General features: G+C 35.2%; 1 protein-coding gene across 6 annotated transcripts; it reads left to right on the top strand.

Annotated features, from left to right (window-relative positions):
* Positions 1-17,503: 17,503 nt before the first annotated feature.
* Positions 17,504-21,280, top strand: LOC142641733 (G-type lectin S-receptor-like serine/threonine-protein kinase At4g27290). 6 transcript variants are annotated; one of them, XR_012845452.1, is made up of 7 exons: positions 17,504-18,895; positions 19,045-19,155; positions 19,591-19,748; positions 19,842-20,052; positions 20,360-20,597; positions 20,720-20,826; positions 20,903-21,280. XR_012845452.1 is itself a non-coding variant. In XM_075816214.1 (7 exons), the coding sequence occupies exons 1-7, from the start codon at positions 17,599-17,601 to the stop codon at positions 21,194-21,196; spliced, it is 2,460 nt and encodes an 819-aa protein (XP_075672329.1). In that variant the 5' UTR covers positions 17,504-17,598; the 3' UTR covers positions 21,197-21,280. The 6 variants fall into 6 exon arrangements, 4 of the variants coding, with proteins under 4 accessions (XP_075672329.1, XP_075672328.1, XP_075672331.1 ...); XR_012845451.1 differs by having other exon boundaries at positions 19,042-19,155; positions 20,903-20,923; XM_075816214.1 differs by having other exon boundaries at positions 20,676-20,826.
* The last annotated feature ends 4,240 nt before the right edge of the window (positions 21,281-25,520 follow it).

The raw sequence follows: 25,520 nt of genomic DNA, 5'->3' as shown, positions 1-25,520 counted from the left end.
TACCAAGCTTGGAGAAAAGTGGTAAGGATTAAAATATCGACAGGTCATCTGTTGGCATGTAAGCAAGCAATCATGATCAAATTAGTTTTTTTCTTATTGCTTTATGTTGTCGAGATATTAAATTATCAAATTCATTAGGGTTAAGATATGTTAGGAAACTTATGACAATATGTCAGAATTAGTTTGTGTCAATAAAACTGAATTAGGGTTGAATGCAGGTCAAAAGCTCCTCAAAAACAATAAAGTTTCAATATGCTCAAATTTGAAATGTTGATGATAATGTGTCAATCAATATCTTTTCCATGATAAGAAATTTCTTTTCCACAAATTATGACAATATGTCAAAATTAGTTTGTGTCAATAAATCTGTATCAGGGTTGAGTGCAGGTCAAAAGCTCCTCAAAAACAACAAAGTTTCAATATGCTCAAATTTAAAATGTTGATGATAATGTGTCAATTGATATCTTTTACACAGTAAGAAACGTCTAAGTGAAACATATTTTATTGGAAATAGACATTTGGTCCTTCAAAATGAACACAAATTTTTTGGATTGAAAGGAAGACAAAAATGCAAAATTCACCCTTTAAGTTTCATTTGAATTCATTTTAGTCCTTCAACTTTACTTTTCATTCAATTGAGTACTCTAAGTTTCAAATTTGTTCAATTAAAGTTTCCATCCACTTCTTGCCATAAAACTGTTCAACTTTTTTTAATAAAAATAATTTTTTGAAAAAAAAAAGGAACAGATCTAGTTTCCCAGATCGACATGATGAAGAAACATGATTGGTAACCCAAACCAATAAACATCCTTCTTCTTCACCTTCAACATTTTCTTATATCTCCACCTCTTCCTCAGCCCCACTTCAAACTCAAACCATAGTCCTCAATCCCCTCATTGCCCCCGTAAACCAAACCAAGGAGTTGGCCACCAACCCATTTTTAATTCCTCATACTCATAGGCCTCCCTCCCTGTCTCTCTCTCTATTTTTTTTATTTTTGTAACAGGAATTTTTTGGTGGGATTTTTTTTTCAAGTTTTGATCAATGAACATATTTAAGATTAGTATGGTGTTGTATGTGTTGTTCCAATTTTTTGTTAACAAATGTAAGATTATATTATTTCTCCCTTGAAGGCATGGCCTGCTATTGATTTTTTAAGGATGCTACCTAGGTTATAGGATCTATGTGAATCTAAACGTGCTTTGATTGAAAGCCTGAGTAATCAAATATGTTTTTCATAGGGAAATCATTGATTGTAGGTTGCAGATGTTGTGTTGAGTAAAATACATTCTTTGAATTTAGGCCATTAGAGGTTTGAGGGGGAGGTGGTGAGGGCGTTGATGACTAAAGTTTGAGTTTCAAATAGGGCTAAGGAAAAGAGGGAGATTCACGCCAATCTGGGGAACAAGATCACTTCTTTCTGATAGGCCAAAAATGTATTGACCCCTTGTGATGAATTAAGTTGATTAATTAGCCAAGTTATTAATTAATCAAATTAACATGCAAACGCGTGGTAGCACAAACAAATCACCAATAAACTAAAGTATGCAGTGGAAAATAAATGACACGGTGATTTATTTACAAATGGGAAAAACCTACACGGCAAAAATTCCACCAGGTGATTTTAGGGTCACCACTCCTGAAATTCCACTATTATCACAAGCAGCGACTACAAGTAAATGAATCCCAAGTACCTTACCAACCTACAGTTGAACCCTTACCCCAATACCCAATTGAACTTGTTTTGTAGTAACAATTTCTCCTTTCAATGCACAACTTCCAAGTACATGACTAACCAATTGCGCGGATCCCAGTACGCGACTTCAATCACCAACTAGAGAAGATTGTTGGCTACAAAGTTCTTCAATTCATCCACATGATGAAGATCAAGAAGATACTTAGTTACAAAACCCTACGGTGCAAGGACAGAACAACTTCTTCACAAGAGAGATGAACTAGAGCAAGAATTTTGTCTCAAGTCACAATTTGCATGAACAAAGATTTCTCAATACTTGTGCAACTTGCGTACTTTTACGTCCCTTAAAATAATCCTTTTATATGCCTAGGGTTAGGAGAAAAGAAGGTCCAAAGACACATCCACGGATTGGAATCAAAAGAGAACTTAGAATCTATTTTTCTTAAGCCTCGACAGATAGAGGTATCGAGATGCTGTCGAGAAGCTGTCGAGCCACAGGCCTGGAACAGCTCTTTAAACCTCGACACATGCTAGCTGTCGAGCTAGCTGTCGAGTTTTAATGATCTTGCACTTTTCATCTTGTTCCTTAGATAGACTTGATGACTTCAACACTTGATCTTGAAACACAGTTTCTTGAAGTATAAAACTCATCCTAAATCTACCCAATTACAAGTAAAGTGCGTTTTGTCAAAGGATTAGCTAATTACATAAATGAATGACATATGTTCTTAACAAGCGAAACACATATGTCCTAACACTTTCCCCCTTTTTTATTTTATTTTTTATTTTTTTGGTTTTTTTAAGTTAAATATTTTTGATCAAATTACACTCCTCTCCCTTGAGGTTTAAGAAAATGACACTCTTCCCAAACCGGAAAGGAAAAAACACTTTCCCCCTTTAACATTCATTTGACCAAACTTTGTTAAATTAAAGTTAAAAATGTTGCATCTTAATCTACCCTTTGGTTAAGGGCTAATTTCAAAATTACCCTCCACTTATCCTTAAAAGTTTTACTAAACCCAAAATTACCCTCCATGTTTATCTCATAAATTTTGATGCGAAGTGTTGGTGAGAGGTGTAATTAAAAAATTCAAGAATCCGCAAACTTAAATAATATCAGTTAGTAAGGTGTAACTAAAAAATCCGCTTGAGCAATATGTTTTATAAAATGCTCTTTTCATTTCTATTTTTTTTATGTGAATACTCTTTTTACTAACCATGGTTAAACTTCGGTAAAAAGAATATGTTAAAAATTTGAAATATTTCGTTACTAATATTAATGGAATGGGGGATGTCATTTTCTTCAAACCTCAATGGAGGAGAGTGTTTTTTCCTTTTAAGTTTAGGAGTGAGTGTCATTCTCTCATACTTCAAGGAAATTGAGTTTAATTTACCCTTTTCAATTAAAAACATAACAGCAAGTAGTTAACAAAAGTGGATGGGAAGCCTTAATTGGAAAATTTTGAAACTTAGAGGACTCAATTGAACGAAAGTAAAATTAGATGATTGAAATGAATTCAAGTGAAACTTAGGGGTGAGTTTTGTATTTTTGCCTAAAAAGAATGTGATGATGCACGAAAATTAGTAAGCTGAAATACTTCGGACTATGGTAATGGTTGTTGGTCCTGAAAAGAAAGAAAGAATTGTCAAGGGTGACCGGTGTAACCAGGCCAACGACCCTTCGACGATTAAGTCAGTTTTCTCTCTAAAACACAAGGATGGGAAAAAAAGGAATGGTAGAACTTACCTCAGGTGAATGGGACTTGCTCCTTTTATAGAGAGTTTGAAGTGGGTCTACTTGTTCAGATCTGCCACCATCATGGGTGATGTGAGTAATTAATGGAGAAAATGGGAAAATGGGGTACGTGGAGTGGATTACGGGGGAATCCCCTCCACGTTTTAAGAGTAGCACATTATGGTCAGATCATAGGGAGCTTTATGAGAAGTTCTTGTAGAATTCCCCAAGTGTTATCTGGTCGTCCATGCCTTTGTGCTATGGACAACTAACTTGGAATTAGAAGGTCTTATTATAAAGGGACACGCATTATTCCTACACATGCCATTGTTGTTCTTCTCTTCTTAAGACTTCTGGATATGACAAGTTATGGATGTGGTGGCTGTGGACGATCACCATGGACGAACATTCTTAACTTGAGTCCCTATCAATTGCCCCCTTGTCCTTGTGTCTCCACGTCATCATTGTTTCTTCAAGTATTAATTATTTATTAAAGGAATGTTAAAGGGATGACCCAAGGATGTTGACATGTTGTGTGATCTCGAGGCTTGTTTGTCGCATCGCTTCATTCTTCAAGAAAAGTGTCGCGTGGCACGCTCTGATAGGTTTACGTCGTTTCAGTATCCAGGTGTGTCACCTATAAATAGTGGAATTCCTCTCCTACCCTCTTACATTTCTCATATTTTCTCCTCTGACCTTTGTTGTCCAACGCCTCATCTAGGAGTTTTCTTCGTCCTTAGTCATCCTCGTTTAGAGCTAAGTATCCTCTTCTTCTCATCTTTAGGTTTTTCTTTAGAGCTTTTTCAAAATGTCTGAGATTATAGTGTCTTCGTCTAGTGATAGTGACAAGAGGGAGATAGACGAGTATCATGAACAGAGTAGCTCTAGTGGTAGCAGTAGTAGTTATAGCAGTAGCAATAGTAGCAGTAGTAGTGGGGGAACACCATTGACGAGCAATACTTGTCTAGGGTTCCTGGAGTTCCCCTAGAAGTCTTCCAAGAAAAGATGAGGATTAGAATGGCCTCTGGGTCACTTGCTAGTACATCCACCGGTGACCCCTCGTCTACCTTATCAAGTGAGGAGGTGACTTTATATTGTTGCGTTGTAGGCATCCCTTCTAGGAAAAATGAGAAAAAACTTAATTCCCTTAGGACTTGGTACCAGATCCCTGACGACCTTAACCTTCGTTTGGCCGTCTATGGTGAATGGCGCTATAATCCTCATTTTTGGGTAGGTATATACGAGGCTTATCTTATGGGGGGGCTTAGGTTTCCTCTTAATGCCTTTGCCAGGGAAATACTCCATAGGCTAGGCATAGGCATTAACTAGCTCAACCCCAATGCATGAAGGCTTATCATATCCATGCAAGTTTTGTGGAGGGAGATTTTTTATGGGAACCGTCCTTTCACTGTGGACAAGTTTATATATTGTTACAAACTCTCATAAATCAGTCAATCCTTAAGCTTTTACCAGTTTTCTGCTAGGGGTTCAAACTGTAGATTGGTCAAGTCCCTCCCCACATTTGATAGGAGATGGAAGACGGAGTTTTTCTTCGTCTTAGGGTTCTAGGTAGAAAACCCTATTGAGGTAGGCAGGGACCCATTTCCTCCCTAACTACTTTAAGGCTTGAACCTGAACCAACTGAGGAGGCACTTGCTCAGGAGCTTACCATGCGTAGACGTGAATTACTTACATTGCATCCTAATTGTTTACTTCATCTAAACTCTAACACATCTTTCTTCTTGTAGGAATGGCAACCATGATAGAGAACAAAGGGAAGGGTTTGGCAAACAAAGAAGCTACCCAGGAGGAGGAAACCCACTCCCAGCCTCATCCAATTGGCATGGAGAAAAGGAAGGCTCTTTCCAAGACGATAGACAAGGAGAGTCTTCCTAGTCACCGAGGCCATAAGAAGTCAAGGCATGGGTCGTCCAAATCTAGGATCTTCAAGACTGGCTTTGTCATCCCTCCTGCTCCTACCAAATAGCCATCCTATTCATCTAACCCTCTTGAAGCCACCCCGTCCAAACCTCCCAGTGGCAGCCCCATGACTCTTCTCAGAAGTGAAGGCCTTGCTTGGGAGATATTTCAACAAGTTGTGTCTGAGGAGGACATTGCCATATGCTATGACATGTCTGTGAAGGAGTTTGAGCATTCTACAGTTCATAATCTCTTCAAGGTACTTTTTCTCGACTTTAACCATTCATAAATTAATATACTCATCCACTTGTCTCACATCCATTTCTTCTTATACAGGCTATGACTAAGTTTATGGTGGCATCTAGACAAGCTTATGAAATGGACAAGCAAAGGGTTAGGCTTGAGGTGAAGATTCGCGAAATGGAAAAGGAATCTAATCGTCGAGCTAAAGTGAGGGTTAAGCTAGAGGATGAGGTAAAGGAGCTAAAGAACCTCATCAAAGAGTTAAAAGCAGATGCGGTTGAGAAGGACACTCGTCTTGACCATCTCCAAAAGAGAAGCAAAGAGCTTTGCACTCTTCTAGGAGAAACTAGAGAAGCAGCTATTAGGGAGTTCAAGGCATCTAGCGAGTTCACTGATCTTTTGGATAGGAGCTATGTTGCTAGGTTTGAAGACTTTCGTATGGACACGATTGAACATTTCCCCAGAGTGGATTTCAGTCGTATTAAACTTCGCATTGCTGTTAAGAATTCTCTTCTCCAGACAAATCCAAGGACGTAAACGTTGAAGACGATGCCTCTACTTAGCCTGCCAAAGATGACCCAAAGTTTGGGGATACTGCCCCTAGTGGTTTATAAGAAAAAGACGAATTTGTAATCACCTTTATTTGTTTTCCCTGTTTGCTTTTCTCTTTTATTTTTATAAGGGGTTCACTTTTTTAGACCATTTGGATTTATGCAAGTACATTTAGCTCGTCCAAGTTTAAGGACAGGCATTTATACAATTGCCTTTTTTAGGCTTGACACATTTAAGGGATTTTAGACGATGGTCGTCTACCCTTTTATTTATGAACATATTTGTCCATGTTTGAAGTATTCTCTTGTCCATGGTTTGAACTATCTTAGAATGGTTAAGTATCTTCCTCGTCCTTATTTTAGACTTCTTTTTTTGGAATTTTTAGTTGTTTTCCCTTTCGTCCATAGTTTGGATTACTCAGTAGTGTTTTGCATGCATGCCTTTCTTCATCCATTGTTTTTGGATGAATGTAATGGGAGGTATATGTTCCTTCCCTTGGTACTCATATTGTTACTGTAAGATTTTAGATTAGCACTTTCCTCGTTTAAGGTTGGCTACGACCGTGCATCTCTGTGTCTAGAGCTTTAGTTGTCTTTAATTTCATATGGACATTAATTTCATAGAATCATCAACACTTAAATTAGAGAATTCAATCTATTTTATATACAATGAAACTGTACATAACATTGTTCATTAACACAAGAGAACTTAGTACATAGCCTCGTCCAAAGACATTATTCATGCTAATACTTAGTCCTTTTTAGGGAATTCAAATTATTTTATATACAAAAGGACCTTGTTCATAACATCGTTCGTGGCACACGCTAGTAGCTAGTGCCTTTTAGGGAATTCAGATGCTAGAAAACATAAAATACTGCTGAAAAACATAAGTGCTAAAAGATAACATAAATAAACTATTAGTGGTTACTGGTAATCTTTAATCTTGTCCATGCTGACCTTCTTGATGAGTTTTTTTTACTGGTAATACTTCCTTAAGTGTTGCATATTCCACGGGTGCTCTAGCTTTTGTCCCTCCAAGGTTTCTAAGTAGTACGAACCTCGCCTTTTGTGTTGAAAAATTTAGACCCCGGTTGATACAATTAACAAGTTTTAAATCCAAGTTGTTAATTAGATTTATTATGCATAAAACTTGTTAAAACAAACAAACATCAATATCATGTCAAATATAAGTGCAGCAAAAAAATAAATAAGACAAGATATAATGACCCAGAAAAACCAATGAAACCAACCAATTTCACAGCAAAAAACAAGCAATCCACTATAGTAAAGAGAAGTTTCAAATCTAGTACAAAAATTTTGTCCCTAAACTCTACAATCCTCGTAGATGAACTCACAGCAGAAACCTTCTACTACTTTAGAACCTCTAAACTCTTCAATATATGAACACCACCCTTTGATGCACGGATCCCAGTACGTGACTAATTTCTTTGCACGAATCCCAGTACGTGACTCACTCACCAACTTGAGGAAGAAGAATGTTGGCTGCAAAGTTCTTCACTTCATTAATAATGAAGATCAAGAAGCACTTGGTTACAAAACCCTAAGGCACAAAGACGCAGTAGCTTCTTTCAAAGAAAATAAGGCTTCGGTCACCTTTTGCATGTGTTCTCCTTGTATTCTCTTATGTGACAGCCTCTAAAATAAGTCTTATATATGTCTAGGGTTGTGAGAAAAGAAACCCTACACAAATACAAAAGCATGGGCTGAAAATCAGATCTGGAAATCTAAATTTCCATAACCTCGATAGATAGTATCTATCGAGCCTCATTAAACCTCGATAGATAGCTATCTGTAGAGCAACTGTTGAGCTATCTGTTCGCAGGTGTCGAGCTATCTGTCCGCAGGTGTCGAGCTATCTGTCCAGCTTTAGTGAACACCTTTTCTTCACTTTTTTCTTGGTCCAATCTTCATAACTTTAATACTAGACTTGAACAACATGTTTCTTGAAGTATTAAACACATCCTAGATCTACCCAAATACAAGCAAAGTGTGTTTTGTCAAAGGATTAGCCAACTACATAAAATATGTCCTTAACATTTTGGAATTGATAACTTTGTATGGTCCTTCCTAGTTTGGTCCCAACTTTCCATGATCATGGTCCTTAATAGCCAAGAACACCCTTTTTAGGACGAGATCTCCAATGTTGAACTGCCATGGCTTTACCAGTGCATCATGGTGCTTAGCCATCAAGTTCTTGTAACGCGTAACCCTCTGTTCTACATCCATCCTTACCTCATCAATGAGGTCAAGATCTAGATGAAACTGTTTCTCATTCTCCTTATTGTTATAGTGGGCCACCCTATAGCTAGCTAAACCAACCTCCATGGGTATCACTGACATCACTTCCATATGCTAACTTAAAAGGACTTTCTCTAGTTGGAGTCCTTTCTTCTTTTTCTTAGCAATAACTGCATCTTCTGTGTTCATGAAACTTTGGGCTAAATGTATCAACTCAGCCATTGTTTGTGGCTCTTGATCATACAACTTATGGATGAACAAATCTGAACTGACTCCGTTGTAGAAGACCGCTAAAAGGATCTTGTCATCCATCTTGTCCACTAACAAGGCTTCTTTGTTAAATCGGCTAATCAAAAGAACGTAGACTCTTGTTCTCTCCTTACTCTATGCTTAACAAATTAGACGAGAAATGCTTTTGCCTCTGACCTCCAACAAAGTTATTAACGAACAACTTACTTAATTCCTGAAACGAGGTTATGGTATTTTGTGGTAATTTACCAAACCATACTCTAGCAGGGCCTTTCAATGTGGTAGGAAATTCTCAACACATGATTTCGTCTGGTACACCTTGAAGATGCATGGTTGTCTTGAACGTGGCAATGTGATCACACATATCTCACGTCCCATCATATGAGTCCAAGGTGAGCACTTTGAATTTGGAAGGCAGGGGGGTGACTTGTGATGGATGCAATGAACAGGGAATCTGTCTTGTCAACAAAATCATCCATATGATTTGCTCTCCTCATGGAATCCTTCATCTCCTCCATGGCTCTTTTCATGTGATCCATCTCCCTCCCCAAATGTGGTACCTACGGGTAACAGTACCTCTGGACTAGTCTCCTTCAACATTGTTCTCAACCCCTTCATTTTCTGAATTTTGTCCTCGTTCTTCACCACTTCGATGCTGACACTGTCTATTAACTTCTCTAGTTAACTCCTAATTCTATTGCTTCAATTCTGACATCGCAGCTGCCATGGACTGCAACTATTGTTGAACGGCCATTGGGGGTTCTAGTGCACGAGCCGAAAATCAAATCCGAAAATCTGAATTTCCGTAACCTCGATAGATACCTCGATAAATAGTATCTGTCGAGTCTCATTAAACCTCGATAGATAGCTATCTATCGAGCAGCTATCTGTCGAGCAGCTATCAAGCTATCTGTTTGCAGGTGTCCGCAGGTGTCGAGCTATATGTTTAGCTTTAGTGAACACTTTTTTTTCACTTGTTTCTTGGTCTAATCTTCATGGCTTTAATACTAGACTTGAACAACATGTTTCTTGAAGTATTAAATACATCCTAGATCTGCCCAAATACAAGTAAAGTGCGTTTTATCAAAGGATTAGCCAACTACATAAAATATGTCCTTAACAATCTCCCCTTTTGGCAATCCGTGACAAAACCACAATAAACAAATGAACATATGAGAGAAGTCATAAAGCACTCAACTTATGCTCACTTGTTGAATACAATAAAACCTATCCTAACATAAACTCTTGAAAAATTTTGCAAGAAGAGAGTTCATGACAAGTAGACTTTGACAACCTGTATTTCTAAAACACTTTAAACAAAAAACATCAAGGTATCTTTGTGTGAAGCAAAAATAATAGATTGCATACAAAAAATAAAAAACATGTGTATAAAGAGAGAAAAGAAATAACACATGTAGAGATAGGTGAAGAAAACATACATCATCACATATATATCAAAGATAAACACAATGTATGTAAACATGGTCACAAGACCTAAGATACAAGAAAAAGAAGCTAAAAGAAGCTCCTACAACAACAAGGAGGTAAACACTCCCCCTAACAAGATGAAACACATCTCCCCCTTACAAAGGCATGTATTTCTCCCCCTAACATGTAAAATCTTAAAGAAAGAAATCACAAATTCTCCAATTTCTTCCCCTTTTTGTCATGATTGACAAAGGGTATAAGAAGCTATAAAGCCTCACCCGAGAAACATAAAGATGATCAATGATGATCAAAGGAGTACAAAGAATCCATAAAAATGCATGAATGTAATCAAACAATATGCTATGGATGACAAGATCAAAGAAATATGCAAAACAAGTGAAAAACAATGCATGTAAGAGAATCTCAATGGATCGAGAGGTGTCGAGAAGCTATTGAGCATACCTCGATGGATCGAATAGCTATCGAGGAGGCAGGAGATATCTTGATCGATACACCTAGCTATCGAGAGGTGTCGAGATTGCGATAAAAAAAATCAACTGAAGATCTCGACAGATAAGCCAAGTATCGAGAGGTGTCGAGATGGCTTAAAACCAGTTTTTCAAGAAGGGAAAAACACAAATATGAATGCAATCAAACATGCACCTCAGTCAAAGATCCAATCAACATTTTAACCTCTCAAAATCATCTCTCAACAAGAAAAATGTCATGTATTTTGATCCAAAACACACACACACACTAAACAAGTCTAACCAATTTTATATTTCAAAAACAAGTCAAAACAGTTTAGTGAGCATACATCAACACATGTAAACCTTGTGATGGCCAAAACACATTGTACCTGCACATGTATCAAGAGTAGCAAAGAATATTGCGTGTTGTGTGTAAAAAACATCGCAAGATTGCACAAGTGTCTCTATGTTATGATGATTTGAGATATGAGAAAATCATTTTAACTCACACAAAATCATAACTGTTTGATAGGGACTATCACCTTCGAGGTACATCCTATAACTCTCACATCTCCTAGAAAACACGCTTACAATCATATTTTAAAGTATTTTGTTCTTTTTGCTTTTATTTTCTTTTCATATTTTTCTTTTATTAAGTATATCATGCATGGGTATATAAAAGAGAGAAAAGAAATACCCAATTATGTTAAACTTTTTGACATTGCACTTTTGCTATGCCGAAGCATACGGATGTCATTGACATTGCACTTTTGCTATGCCGAAGCATACAGATGTCATATCATGATTGGCGAGTAACAGTGGTGAGATGGTTATTTATGCCTTTCTCTTAGGATTTTCTAGTCCTTCCCATCAAAAAGAGTGATACGAGTGTTAAGTACAAGAAATCACTTAACCTTACTCATCACAAACAAAGAGCCACAAAACTCACTTGCTTAGTTGTGCATAAGAATGCTCATCTAAGCTACAATGGATACAAAGTTTAGAAAACTATGTTTCAATGGCCATTTTAAGATTCACAAGAACCGATGTACACATACACACACTGTTTTTGTATTTTTCTGAATTTTTCAATTTTTTTTTTAATTTCTGAAACAAAACGAAATAACTAAAACTAAAAAACTAACAACGAAAAACATGTAAGACAAAACAAAGCAATGCATAAAACTAGACTGACTCAAATTATAAAAACAAAACACACATGTAATGCAAACAAAAACAGATAGAGAAAGAGAAAAAGTGATTAAATCACTTGGAACCTTTTTCCTTCCAAACCTTGGAAGAACCTTTCCCTTTCGCAAACCCTTGAGCCGGTGGTGAGGGGGAAGAATTGAGACCATTCAAGTTTGAAAGGAACATAAGGGCTTTGAGAAGATCTCCGAGAGGAGCGAACGAGGACGGAAACTGATTCTGGTTTCTCGACGCCAACATGTTGTTGCTATTTTGAGTGGCTAACCACTTATAGCAATTTGTTCGAGTATGACCAGTTGCTCCACAGTGATGACAGAGATGCTGCCTCTTTTGTTTAGGCCTTTAAGAGTTGGCCTTCTTAGCCCTAGGGTTTTTAACTTCCTTCTTATCCTGCTTAAGGGGTTCTTTTAAGATAGATTTACCCTTGTCTATGTTCTCACTAGCTAATTCAGTTTTAACATTAGTATTCTCAATTTCAGCATTATTACTAGGAGGAACAAAAACAATAGTACTAGAAGAAGCAATATTAGAGAAAGAGAAATCATACCCTAAACAATTTTGGAGTCTGCTATAGACTCTCCAAAGTTGAAAGCAGAATTCACAATATCCTTGAGTTTAGCATAGAACTCATCAAAGGTCTCATCCTCTTCCATCCTTATTTATTCAAAGCTACTAGTGAGTCTTTGAAGCTTCACAGTTTTTACTGTCTTGGTACCTTCATAGGTGGTTTCCAGAATGGTCCATGCTTCCTTGGCAACTTCCATTGATGATATTTTCTTGAATTCCTCATTGATCACCCCACAAAACAAAGTATTTAAGGCCCTACTATTGAAATTTTCCGCTATGATTGTTGCATCATCCCAATCCACCAGTGATTCCTTTGGCTTAATCCAGTCAACTTCAACAGCTTGCCATACCTGTTCACCTAGAGCCTGCAAGAAAACTTTCATACGAACTTTCATACGAACTTTCCAGTACGCATAATTGTGCCATCAAATAAAGGAGGAATCAAAAGAGATTGTCCACGATCCATGACAACAGGGGTCAAGGATCACACTCAGGAAATTAATCCAATCAGAGTGTACCTGCTCTGATACCACTTGTTGGGAAATTTAGACCCCGGTTGATACAATTAACAAGTTTTAAACCCAAGTTATTAATTAGATTTATTATGTATAAAACTTATTAAAATAAACAAACATCAATATCATGTCAAATATAAGTGCAGCAGAAAAATAAATAAAACAAGATATGATGACCCTGGAAAACCAATGAAACCAACCAGTTTCACAGTAAAAAACCTGAAGGGAAACCTTCCCGAAAAGTAATCCACTATAGTAAAGAGAAGTTTCAGATCTAGTACAAAACCTTTGTCCCTAGACTCTACAATCCCCGTAGATGAACTCACAACAGAAACCTTCTACCGCTTCGAAGCCTCTGAACCTTTTTCCCTTTCCACAGACAATGCCAACTAATGATGCACAAAAATCAGTAGGCTGAAATACTTCAGGCTATGGTAACGGCTATTGGTCCTGAAAAGAAAGAAAGAACTGTCAATGGTGACTAGTGTAACCCAGCCAAGGACCCTCCGACGGTTAAGTCAATTTTCTCTCTAGAACACAAGGATGGGAAAAAAGTGAATGGTAGAACTTACCTCGGGTGAATCAGACTTGCTCCTTTTATAAAGATTTGAAGTGGATATACTTGTTCGGATCCACCACCATCATGGGTGATGTGAGTAGTTAATGGAGAAAATGGGTAAATGGGGTACGTGGAGCGGATTATGAGGGAATTCCTCCAAGTTTTAAGAGTAGCACATCATGGTCAGATCGTAAGGAGCTTTATGAGAAGTTCTTTTAGAATTCCCCAAGTGCCATCTTGATGTCCATGCCTTTGTGCTATGGACGACTAACCTGGAATTAGATGGTCTTATTATAAAGGGACGTGCATTGTTCCTCCACATGATGCCATTGTTGTTCTCCTCTTCTTATGGCTTTCTATATTGTGATCAAGTTATGGACGTGGTGACTATGGATGACCACTATGGACGAACATTCTTCACTTAAGTCCCCATCAGAATGAAATATAGCTAACATTGTCCATGGGTTGGGTCGAATTGAGTTTAGGGTTGACCACACCCAATCTGATTAGATCGGGCGAATTGAAAATGGACGCACTGCTAATTGAATACTTAGGTCGAACCCAGTTGCTCAACTCATCAGTTGAGTGGGTCAAAGCTGTTGAGTGATTTTGGGTTTGAAGAACAACAATACAAAAGAAATTAGACCCAAAGAATACAAACCTCAATAGCTCACAACCACAATCAATAGCTAGAGAAATCAAAAAACACCAAAAATACCACAAACCCAGATTTTAGACTAAAACCAAATAGCACCAAAAATACCACAAATACCACAAATCCATAGCTGAGGCTAAAACCACATAGGCCCAAAAATACCTTAAACCTAAATCTGAGACTAAAACGAAGAAAGAGATAAGACTTAATCAGCACCACCACCACCATTCCCTCCCCCCACCATCACTACATTTATCACAAGATTAGTACATCCACCATCATATTACACAAGATATGAGCCTCAGAGGAGGCTTTACTACAAAAGAGTGGGGTTTGATTGAAAGTTATCCTAGAACGGTGAGTTCAACGACAACCGCACGTCATTGATGGTGGCAATAGGGCAAAGTTGGCATTGGCGGCAATAAGATGGAGGTTGGGGTTAGAGAGAGAGAGAGAGAGCATCAAAAATTCTGAAAAGGGGATGGGGCTAGGGCTTTAGCTCTTGAGATTGTGAGGGTATAACCTAAAATGTTTTCTTTTTATGAGCAATTAGGCTAGTTTCTACGAGTTAGGAACTGTAGGATTCGAACTCAAACTAAAAACCTGATTTTTAACACTAACTAACCATCATCTGACTCGTCTAGTTATTCGAATCTACCTATGGGTCTTCGGGTCGGATCGAGTGTGTAGGGTATGACAAGTTGATGGACAACCCTAGATATTGCCATCTAATAGGTGGCATAGTGCGAGGATCCCTTTTATATTTATACTGAATTTAGGCTAAACCTATTGGTCTTGGAGGTCTTATGGGGTGTGTTGTCTGTGTATGTGTATGCAATCGACACTTATTTTACAAAAAATCAAAATAAAATAAAACCATGGATGAATATGCATCTTTATTTATATTGAATTGAATTACATCATTTGGATCAAAATAAAATAAAAATTACATGGTTTTGGTCCTAAATACATTTTAAGAAAAAGCAAAATGAAAAATTACAAAAAAAATTATCCTAATTATATTCTAAAAAACAGATAATTATATGGTTATATTTCATAGTTACAATCTAAAAAATAACACAAACAAGATAAAAAAAAGAGCAATTATCACAATATTTTACACAACTTTTATCACAACTTATCATATTGTGAGACATGAGCAGTAAAGAAAAATGTGGATCCATATGGATCTACATCGCCACATGGTAAAAGTTGTGTTAAATGCTATATTACCAGCATTGCTCTATAAGAAATGGGTCTTAAAACTATACATTTAAATCCAAAGGTTAGGATAAAATGTTATTGGGTTTGAAGCCTAATCGTTTTGCCTATGTTATTGGTAAGGGTGTACCAAAACTGACAAAAGATTTAGCCTACTTATTAAATTTTAGATTGAAATCAAGACATGATGCAATAGTAATGGACAATTAAGATTTAAAATTGAAAAAAAAAATAACTTTTAATTTTAATCAATAAATAATGATAATAAAAAGTGAAAAAGCAACTTTTAATCTCAACTATTAAATAAATAAAAAATTAAAAAAATTAAAAACAAAAAAAAAAAAACGAGAAAGGTACAAACTAATGTAGAGTGAGTGGGGCAATTTTTATCTTACCGCAAAGTCTAATTGGTAGCTTATATGAATCGGAAACACAATCGGTAACATTATCACCATTATGTGACGTATGGACAGCTGGCTCAGGTAAAATCCATGATCTTTTTGAAATGTACGTGGAATGTCTAGGGCCACGAATGCTGTCGCTGAGCACAGGTATAGGAAGTCAGTAGCCGTGTCAATACACGATAGTGAAAGCTCCATGCCAATACCATACAAACACACATTTCGCCATAATTGTGTAATAGACTGTAATTGTTCGAATGTCATTGTTACATAGACTCCCAATTTTATTTCTACAATTCAGAGTTTGCCCTGTAAGATAATGGTAGTAATGTGTGTTTTTGTGTGTGCTACGTACTAACAATGTTGCTAGGGTGGGTTCTTTTTTCAACTGGAAACAAGCAAAGTCAAAGATGTGTAGAACTAAAAATCAATGAGCACCGTTTTCTGATATGACTATTGTTGATCAAGGTCCCCACCCGTGCCTGAAAAAATTGGCGCTTTACTTTATATTCGTCTCTAGCTTAGTTACCATAATTTGTGGGAAAAACTAGAAAGAAATTTTCTACTCAATAAACTAGTATGTTCTTGAAAGCCTGGGAACAAATTTATCATATAAAATCAAAATGTGGAGATGAGATTCTTTTCACACCATACATTTCTCTTTTCATCTCAAGTTTCTCGGTTGTCTGTAAGCCTGGATCCAACTTCACACCTACTCAAAGTTCCTACTAGCCCAGCTTCCATAAATACGGAACAAAAATAGAAAAGACGAATCTGGCTCCTATTTGGATGTGTGACAAGGCACATTTCCTGATTCGTTTCAATCGAAGAAGGTTCGTGAATCCTGCTCTATAATTTCAAGTCCTAGTGCTCGCACCTTTCCATGTCCCTTAGTCAATCGACCAGCACTGGCAGCTCTATAGGCAAGTCAGGGCGGTCACCTAACTTGCAAAACATGACACACACGTGCGCGCATATATATATATATATTTAAATATACATATATATATATATGTTAAAATAAACTATTGTGACCACTTTAATAAAAATGTTCAACCTTGACTTGAAAATTATAAAAAATTAGGTTCAATAAAAATAAAAATAATACTAAATTCATAACATTTTCACAATAATTTTACAATAAATTCAATGTGGTAAGCTGTTACTGATTCTAATTTGGGCTCAATATTAATATATTTTTTTTTTAACTACCAATAACAACTTTTTGCATAAGATTTATTATAAAAATATTGTGGACGTAGTATTACTTCAAAATTAATTCTGCCCCTAAATATAATCCTTAATTCCTTTTATAAAATTTTAAAAAAAAAACGTAAATAAAAATAATAAATATTAACCCAAATAACAACAAACATAAACAAAACAAAACAAAAAAAAAAAAGACCAAACAACAAGTGATTTAATTATTCAACAAAAAGCTTACTATAAAACAAAAAGATAAAAATCACTAAACATTCACAAATTTATAACTTGTTCAACCTATTCAATAAAAATAATCTCTAATTCTATTTTTCCCTAAAAAATGTACTTAAAAAACTATTGTGGTTGTCAATTTTTCTTGATGATGATGACAATTATATTCTTTTTAGCTTTGAAGTCACAACAATTTTATCCTCTTTAGTAATTCGACTCACAATTATAGCAAATATTTAAATTATCTTTTTATAAAATTTTATATAATTCAAATTTCTTAATAACCCCCTTAACAAAAAAAATCCTAAAATCCTCGCTTTGGACCAGTCACGTGATTCATATCCTGGACCATAAATAGTTGGGACCAAGACGAACTACGAAAACTACTCGGATCAATGTATGACCTTCAATTCTATGTTATAGTCTTTGCTCACCATTATGGGTCTAACTAGCATGTTGGATAAGGGTTCTAAGACCAGAAAGCAATGGACATCTTTGCTTTTGTGTTATTGTGTTCCAATTTGCTTCCTTTCTCCTTCGTATCCTCGGATACTGCTGACATTATTACTCAATCCCAATCCCTCAGTGACAGTAAGGGCACAACCTTGGTCTCTAAAGATGGAGGCTTTGTCCTGGGGTTCTTCAGTCCAGGTAATCCCAATAACCGTTACTTGGGAATTTGGTATAACAATATCCCAATTAGAACGGTTGTTTGGGTAGCAAACAGGCGTAATCCAATCAACGGCTCCTCTGGCGTGTTGATGGTAAACAACTATGGTGAACTTGTTCTTCTCAACCAGAATTCGACTGTTGCTTGGTCGGCAAATTTGACAAAAGAGGCCAGGAATCCAATAGTACAGCTTTTAGATTCAGGAAATCTAGTATTAAGAGAAGAGAATGAAGAAAACCCAGAAAATTATTTGTGGCAGAGCTTTGACTATCCTTCTGATACTTGGCTACCAGGGATGAAGCTTGGATGGGACCTAAGGACTGGTCTGGAAAGGCGCCTAACTGCGTGGAAGAGTCCAGATGATCCATCTCCAGGAGAACTGAGTTGGGGAATCGAACTTCATGATTACCCTGAGATAGTCATGAAGAAAGGCTCCGATAAGTTCTTCCGGACTGGCCCATGGAATGGCCGTGTTTTCAGTGGGGTACCGGAGTTAAGGGCCACCCCGGTTTACGACTTCAGTTTTGTGTACAACAATGACGAGGTATACTTCATGTTCCACATGATTAAAACGTCTTTAATCACAAGAGCAGTTATGAATCAAACTCAGTATGAACGCTACATATGGGTCGATGGAAAATGGAAGCGGTACTTATATTTACCAAGAGACAACTGTGATGCTTACAATTTATGTGGGGTTTATGGAAATTGTATCATTGGTGAGTCACCTGCCTGTCAATGTGTACAAGGATTCAAGCCTAAGTCACCTGATACATGGAACCCAGACGAGTGGTCTAAGGGATGTGTACGCAGTACCCAATTGAGCTGCCAGGATAAAGATAAAATTGGGTTTGACAAGTTTTTTGGGTACAAATTGCCAGATACCACATATTCTTGGGTGAACCTGAGTATGAATCTTGAGGAATGCAGAGTGAAATGTTTGAACAACTGTACCTGTATGGCTTATTCAAACGTAGATATTAGAGATGGAGGAAGTGGCTGCGCCATGTGGTTTGGGGATCTAATTGATATTAGACAGATTGCACTTACCGGGCAGGATGCTAAAAGTCTGGGCCAGGATATATATATTCGAATGCCTGCTTCAGAGAAAGGTATGGGCCTATATTCTTCGATGCTCTTTTGTACGTATTTTGATGTGCAATCCAAACTAAGATCTTTGTTTCCATTTGTTTTATTGCATTAAATTCTGCTGCACCTAAACTATTTTTGCTTTTCTATTGTGAATTCAACCATGGTGAAGTGAAAGACAAGCAAAAGATGAAGGTGATAATAGTAGTTGTGGCTGCCATTGCCGTAGTTTTGGGGGTTCTCTCGATTCCCTACTGCATTTGCAAAAGGACAAACTTAAGAGGTAATCTTACTTCCGCTTACCCACTATGGAAAAAATATTGCAAAATTGTTTTATTTAACTTCTAAAACAGTACAGAGCAGCTAATAAGATGATGTACAAGAAAACTGTGATGTAGAGCCATTTAGTCTTAACGGTGAGTTGTCTTTCGGGACTGTAAGTCTAGATACAAAGGTTTTGATTAAGATTATAAAAGTCCTTTTATAATGGATTCCTTAGTTAGGATAGGCTAACCTTAGTAAGGAAAAGTTACCCTTATCTCATGCTTTTATCTCTTTTATTATTTTGCAATAAGAATTGATGACTTGCTGTTTTTTGCTATTAATATTGACATTTTGGATCATATAATTGATTTGATTGATGGGTCTAAACCAAATTAAATAGTTTTCATATTCTAGATTCCTTTGTATAATGTGAAGCCTATCTTGCTCTTATTAGAAAAAATGGAAAACAATGTGATGATAGACCAGAACACTGAAGGCCAAAGTGAAGACATAGAGGTCCCATTCTTCAGCTTAACTACCATAGCCATTGCCACTGACAACTTTTCAAATAATTACAAGCTCGGTGAAGGGGGTTTTGGAATTGTATACAAGGTAAATCTACCATATGATTATAAAGACCATAGAAAACAAAGTTCATATCATATTCATTATCAATAAAATCTAATTACAAATGTGAATTTTCAGGGTACACTAACAAATGGACAAGAAATTGCTGTGAAAAGGCTTTCACGAAGTTCTGTTCAAGGATTAAATGAGTTTAAAAATGAAGTTATGTTGATTGCCAAATTGCAACATCGTAATCTTGTTAGGCTTTTGGGCTATTGCATTGAAGGAGAGGAAAAAATGCTAATCTATGAATACATGCCCAATGGAAGCTTAGACTCCTTCATTTTTGGTTCGAACTTCTCAAAAACTTAATAATTTTTTTCAAGCTTCATGAATTGTTTTTTGGAAAAAGTTTCTCCAAACCAATTTAGAGAAAATTTTCCTTCAACTCACCATGTGCAACTTTAAAAACAACCAATGTGTACTTTTAGTCACATAATCTACTTATAGTCATATGACTTATTTAAATCATTTAATTTAATACATGTGGAGGATATTTTTTCTAACCCAGTTTGGAAGAAAAAAATTTCCATTTTTTTCCTTTTTTTTATTGTTCAAGTTGGACATAGTATTAACATAAATTAGAAACTTGTCAGATCAAACCAGAGCTAAAGTTTTAGGTTGGTCTCTGCGCTTCAACATTATCTGTGGAATTGCAAGGGGGCTTCTCTATCTTCATGAAGATTCTAGATTGAGGATTGTACATAGAGATCTCAAAGCAGGTAATGTTTTACTTGATAGTAAGATGAACCCAAAAATTTCAGACTTCGGCATGGCTAGAATCTTTGGTGGAGATCAGACTGAAGGAAATACAAATAGAGTGGTTGGAACTTAGTAAGTATTCTTAACATGCTCTATTATCATTTTTTTTTTTTCTAATCAAGGAGTTTCATTCTTAATAATGTTTTGCAGTGGTTATATGGCACCTGAATATGCCATTGATGGTCTATTTTCAGTAAAATCTGATGTATTTAGCTTTGGAATATTGTTGTTGGAGATATTAAGTGCAAAGAAAAATCGAGGATTTTTTCATCCAAGCCATGGTCTAAACCTTGTTGGACATGTGAGTTCTCAAAAGAGTTGAATCTCTGTTTTACATATAATGAAATAGAAAATGATGAAATTTTACAATTTTTTAGGCATGGAAATTATGGAAAGAAGGAAAGCCTTTAGAACTGATTGATACTTGCTTAAAGGACTCTTGCATCCTATTGGAGATTGTACGTTGCCTTCGCATTAGCTTCTTATGTTTGCAACAACGTCCTGAAGATCGACCTAACATGTCATCAGTAGTTATGATGTTGCACAGTGAGAGTTCATTACCTGAACCTGAAGAGCCTGCTTCCTTTGTAGGAAAAAGATCACCTTCATCAAGCAAGAATCAATCATCTTCAACCAATGAAATTACTGTTACAATGATAGAGGGTCGATAGTGAAATGTCATATTAATTGCATTATTACATATCCTATAATTGATATTTCTCTTTACATTTTGGAAGTTAAACATAGTTGTATTCCCCAAGTGTGTGACATTAAGCCTCCTTTGGGAGAAGGGAATGGAATGGAATGGAAATGAATGAAAAGAATAATTTTAAAATATTCTTTCCTTCCTTTATTTGGAAGTGTTAATGGAGGGAATGGAAAGTTCATTCCCTTATTTGAGAGTTTAAGTGGAACGGAATGGAATGATTGTTTCCTCATAATCATTCTATTCCCTCTCACTTAAACTCTCAAACAAGAGAATAATCATTCCATTCCATTCGCTTATTATCTCCCAAACGAAGCCTTAATCTTATTTGAATATTAAGGCTTAAAATGGCTTATTCAATAACAAAAAGGTTTAAGGCATATACTTATAATCTATTTAATTAATTTCTTAACAAAGAAAACAGTAGCTCTAATGAGACTTCAAGTTCTCATTCGAAAAATTCTCCCCCTTAAAATGGTTGGCTAAAAGCTACTGGTGACCAAGCTTCGAGGAAAGTTGTAAAGATTCAGAAATCTACAGGTTAGCACATAAGCAAGAAAGATATAATAATAATAATAATAATAATAATAATAATAAATTGTTTGTTTGCTTATTGATTTATGTTTTTTCTGAGATATTAAATTATCAAATTAGTTAGGGTTCAAAGATATATTAGGAAAATAATGACTAAATATGTCAAAATTAGGTTGTGTCAATAAAATTGTATTAAGGTTACGTCCCAGTCAAAAGCTCCTCAAAGAAAACAAAGTTTCAATATGCTCAAATTTGAGAAGTTGATGATCTTCTTTCGTTCGATATCTTTTACATGATAATAAATTTCTAAGTGAAATTTGTTTCATTTGAAACTAGATATTTGGGCCTTCAAAATGAACACAAACGTGACTTGATTTGGATTAACAACAAATGAGATGTGCTCCATATATTAAAGTGTTAATGCTTTAAAATTCTTTAAGGAGTTTTTACCAAACCATTTAATGCTTTCACCAAAACCCCATGCCCCCATCTAAAATTGAATGTTCTTATTAAATTTTTTCCTTATTTTTTTTTATCATTATTAAAAGTAAAAATTCATAAAAAAAATTAGATGGACTTTTACCAAATAATTAAATACTCCATATATTACATGAAAAATAATATATATATATATATATATTTGAATTCATTAATATATAAATATAAATTTTAAATTGCAGTAATCTTGAAACGGTATACCAGTATCAACTGGTACCAAAATATTTCGTTCCACTAGCCAAATTGAAATGACTACTGGTACAAGATTGATTCCCTTGGTGTGTATGTGTATGTGTATGGAGTTGCTACTTATTTATCAACAAAAAAACAAAAAAAACAAAGACATGAATTAATATAAATCCTTATTGATATTGGATTGAATCACGCCATTGGATCAAAAGAAAATAAATATTTACATGATTCTAGTCCTAGATACTTTTTTTTTAAAATGAAAAATTACAAAACTTTTCATCCTAGTTATATTCTATAAATCTACTTGCTTGCAAATTCTAAAGATAATTTGATATCATTAACTATGTAAGCAATCAAATATTTAAATTTCAAGCTTTTGTATTTAACATTGTGCATAAAAGATAGTCTTCTAAATCGAATAGTAAATAGCATCCAATTGGTAAGAAACTTGGTGTGTGTGTGTGTGTGTGTGTGTGTGTGTGTGTGTGTAAAAGATATAGAAAAAATGTAATTTAATGATGGGATTTTTGAAATATTAATCCAATAAAACATTATACGTAGTGTAACGTTGCTTAGAATTACACTAGGTATAACTTGAATCAAACTCATATATATATATATATATATATATATATATATATATATATATATATATATATATATATATATATATATATACATATATTCAATAGTTGTAATTCTTATACTTGCATTCACATCCTCCTTCAAATGCCTTGATGGGGAAACTAAATGTTGAATTGACTCCTTATTGATGTAGGACAAAATTTGCTGCTTAATTTTTGTAATTATTAAATTTTGGTATTTTTATGTAATATTCGTTATTTTAGGTTTAAAGCATTTATTTCCTTGTTTTTAGGTGTCTTTAATGCTTTTTAAGTCAAATTTGGTTCCTGTTATAATTAGATATCAATTAGGAGTTATTTTAGAATATATTTTCTTATCCGTCAAGTTTTATAGGGCCCTTAAATAGGTCCCTAAGTCTGTAAACATTTTCCATAGTTGATTATCAACAAAAATTATTCAGTCTTTTGTCTATTGTTTTTTGTGGATTCTAGACCTATCACCTTATGGATTTAAGAAACCCCTCATGGATTCAAGGTTTACTACCCAAAAATTAACAGTTTAGTTTCTATTCCATCAAGAGAGCATCGTGTATATTTTCTTCAGGCTTCTGCAACATCAAGTGGTATCAGAGTTTTGACTTACCCTGTTCTGGTGGGTAACCAATGAGATAGTGACCACCACAACAACAACGGCGACAATGACGTCAACAACACAATCCTCACTAGGGTTGAGTTCCTTTAGCTTATTAAAGAGACTCGTGATGAGAATCAACAATTTCTTGAAAAGAGTCAGCAAATTATAGGCAAAATCGAGCAAAAGATTGCTACTCCTCTTGCTAGGAAATCATCTCACAACAACAATGCTCAATATATTCAAAGACGCACTCCTAACTACAAAAAAATTCCATTTTTTGACAGAGATATGTGTAAGCTAGATTTTAGTCATTGGCTTCTTGATTTTGAAAAGTATTTTAATGTTTGGAAAATTTGTGATGAAGAAAGAGTATGGCTTGCATCTAATAAGTTGGATGATGAACTTGAGAAATGGTGGGAAGACATTCAAATCGATAGAAAGCGGTGAGGTAAGCATCCAATCTGCTCTTGGCAAAGAATGAAAAATGTATTAATTGATTTATGGTTTCCTAATGACTATTATGATATACTAGATTATACAAGTGTTGATTATAAGTCTGTATATTCATCTGAAAAGCAATGTATTCAAAACATGAAAAGTCAACCACAAAACCAAAATTATCATAACCAAGTCCATGTGTCAAGTAAGGAAAGGGTTTGAAGGTTGGGAAGAAATAGTCAATTTCTAAAGAAAATTTTGAAGTGGTAAAAAAAGATCACAACTTGCAACAAATTGTTGAATTGAAACTTGAAGATACTACTTCTCAAAAATTTGATGAAGAGGTCAAAGAGAAGAAGATTGAGTTAATTGTGGAAGATCCAATTAACAAAAATCAAGAGATGATAATTATTGAGAATATTGTGGAGGATCCAATTGAGGTTAAATATGAGGACCAGTCCATTACCCACAATCCCTAGGTTTTGGTTGATTTGTTGAAGATGACCACACAATATGTTGATTTTCTTGGAGTAGAAAATTTTAATTTTATTATCAACCCTTTGTTGATTGATATTGCAAATAAATTAAAGGTAGATGAGAAGAAATTTATGCTACATTTTATGAAGAATATAAGTTTTAGAACCGAATCAAGTTATTAAAGCATTCGAAATATTTGTTTATTTGGAGGCAAAAGATTTCATATTTCAACTATCAACTCTAGGACCAATTTTTTTTCAGGTGGAGGGGTCTGATGTAGAGTAGAATTTTTTGTTTAATTTTTGTAATTATTTAATTTTGGTATTTTTATGTAAAATTCGTTATTTTAGGTTTGGGGCATCTTTAATGATTTTTAGGTCAAATTTGGTTCTTGTTATGGTTAGATATCAATTAGGAATTATTTTAGAATATATTTTCTTGTCTGTCAAGTTTTATGGAGCCCTTAAATAAGTCTCTAAGTTTATAAACGTTTTTTTCAACTTTTTGTCTATTGTTTTCTCTTCAGGCTTCAGTGACATTACTAATGCTCTCATCCTTTTTATTCACAAATCTTCTACTTGACTTTTAGAGAGAATTGTGCGTGAGTGCTTGTGTAATATCATAGGTTGTGTTATAGCTTGCTTGATGTGATGTTGTTGAAAATTTTGATGTGTGTGTGTGTATATATATATGAGAGTATGTAAATTTGTTTATGACTTAAGTGGAGTAATGTTGCAAAAGCAACCTAAATACCTTTAATGTCTCCTCCAAAGTTTCTCTCAAAATTTCTACAGAGCCTCTCTACTTTCAATATTTAATAACTCTATGGATATAGAAATTATACTGTCTAGAGTCCAAAATTTTAATAATTTTATTTAATAGTGAGGGGTGTTATTTTTAGAGGAGAAACGGAGTAGATGGCTGAATTGTTA

Source organism: Castanea sativa, chromosome 6, assembly GCF_040712315.1.
Source record: "Castanea sativa cultivar Marrone di Chiusa Pesio chromosome 6, ASM4071231v1".
NCBI lineage: Eukaryota > Viridiplantae > Streptophyta > Magnoliopsida > Fagales > Fagaceae > Castanea > Castanea sativa.
Note: the sequence above shows the minus strand (reverse complement) of the source record. Positions and strands in the feature narration are given on the sequence as shown.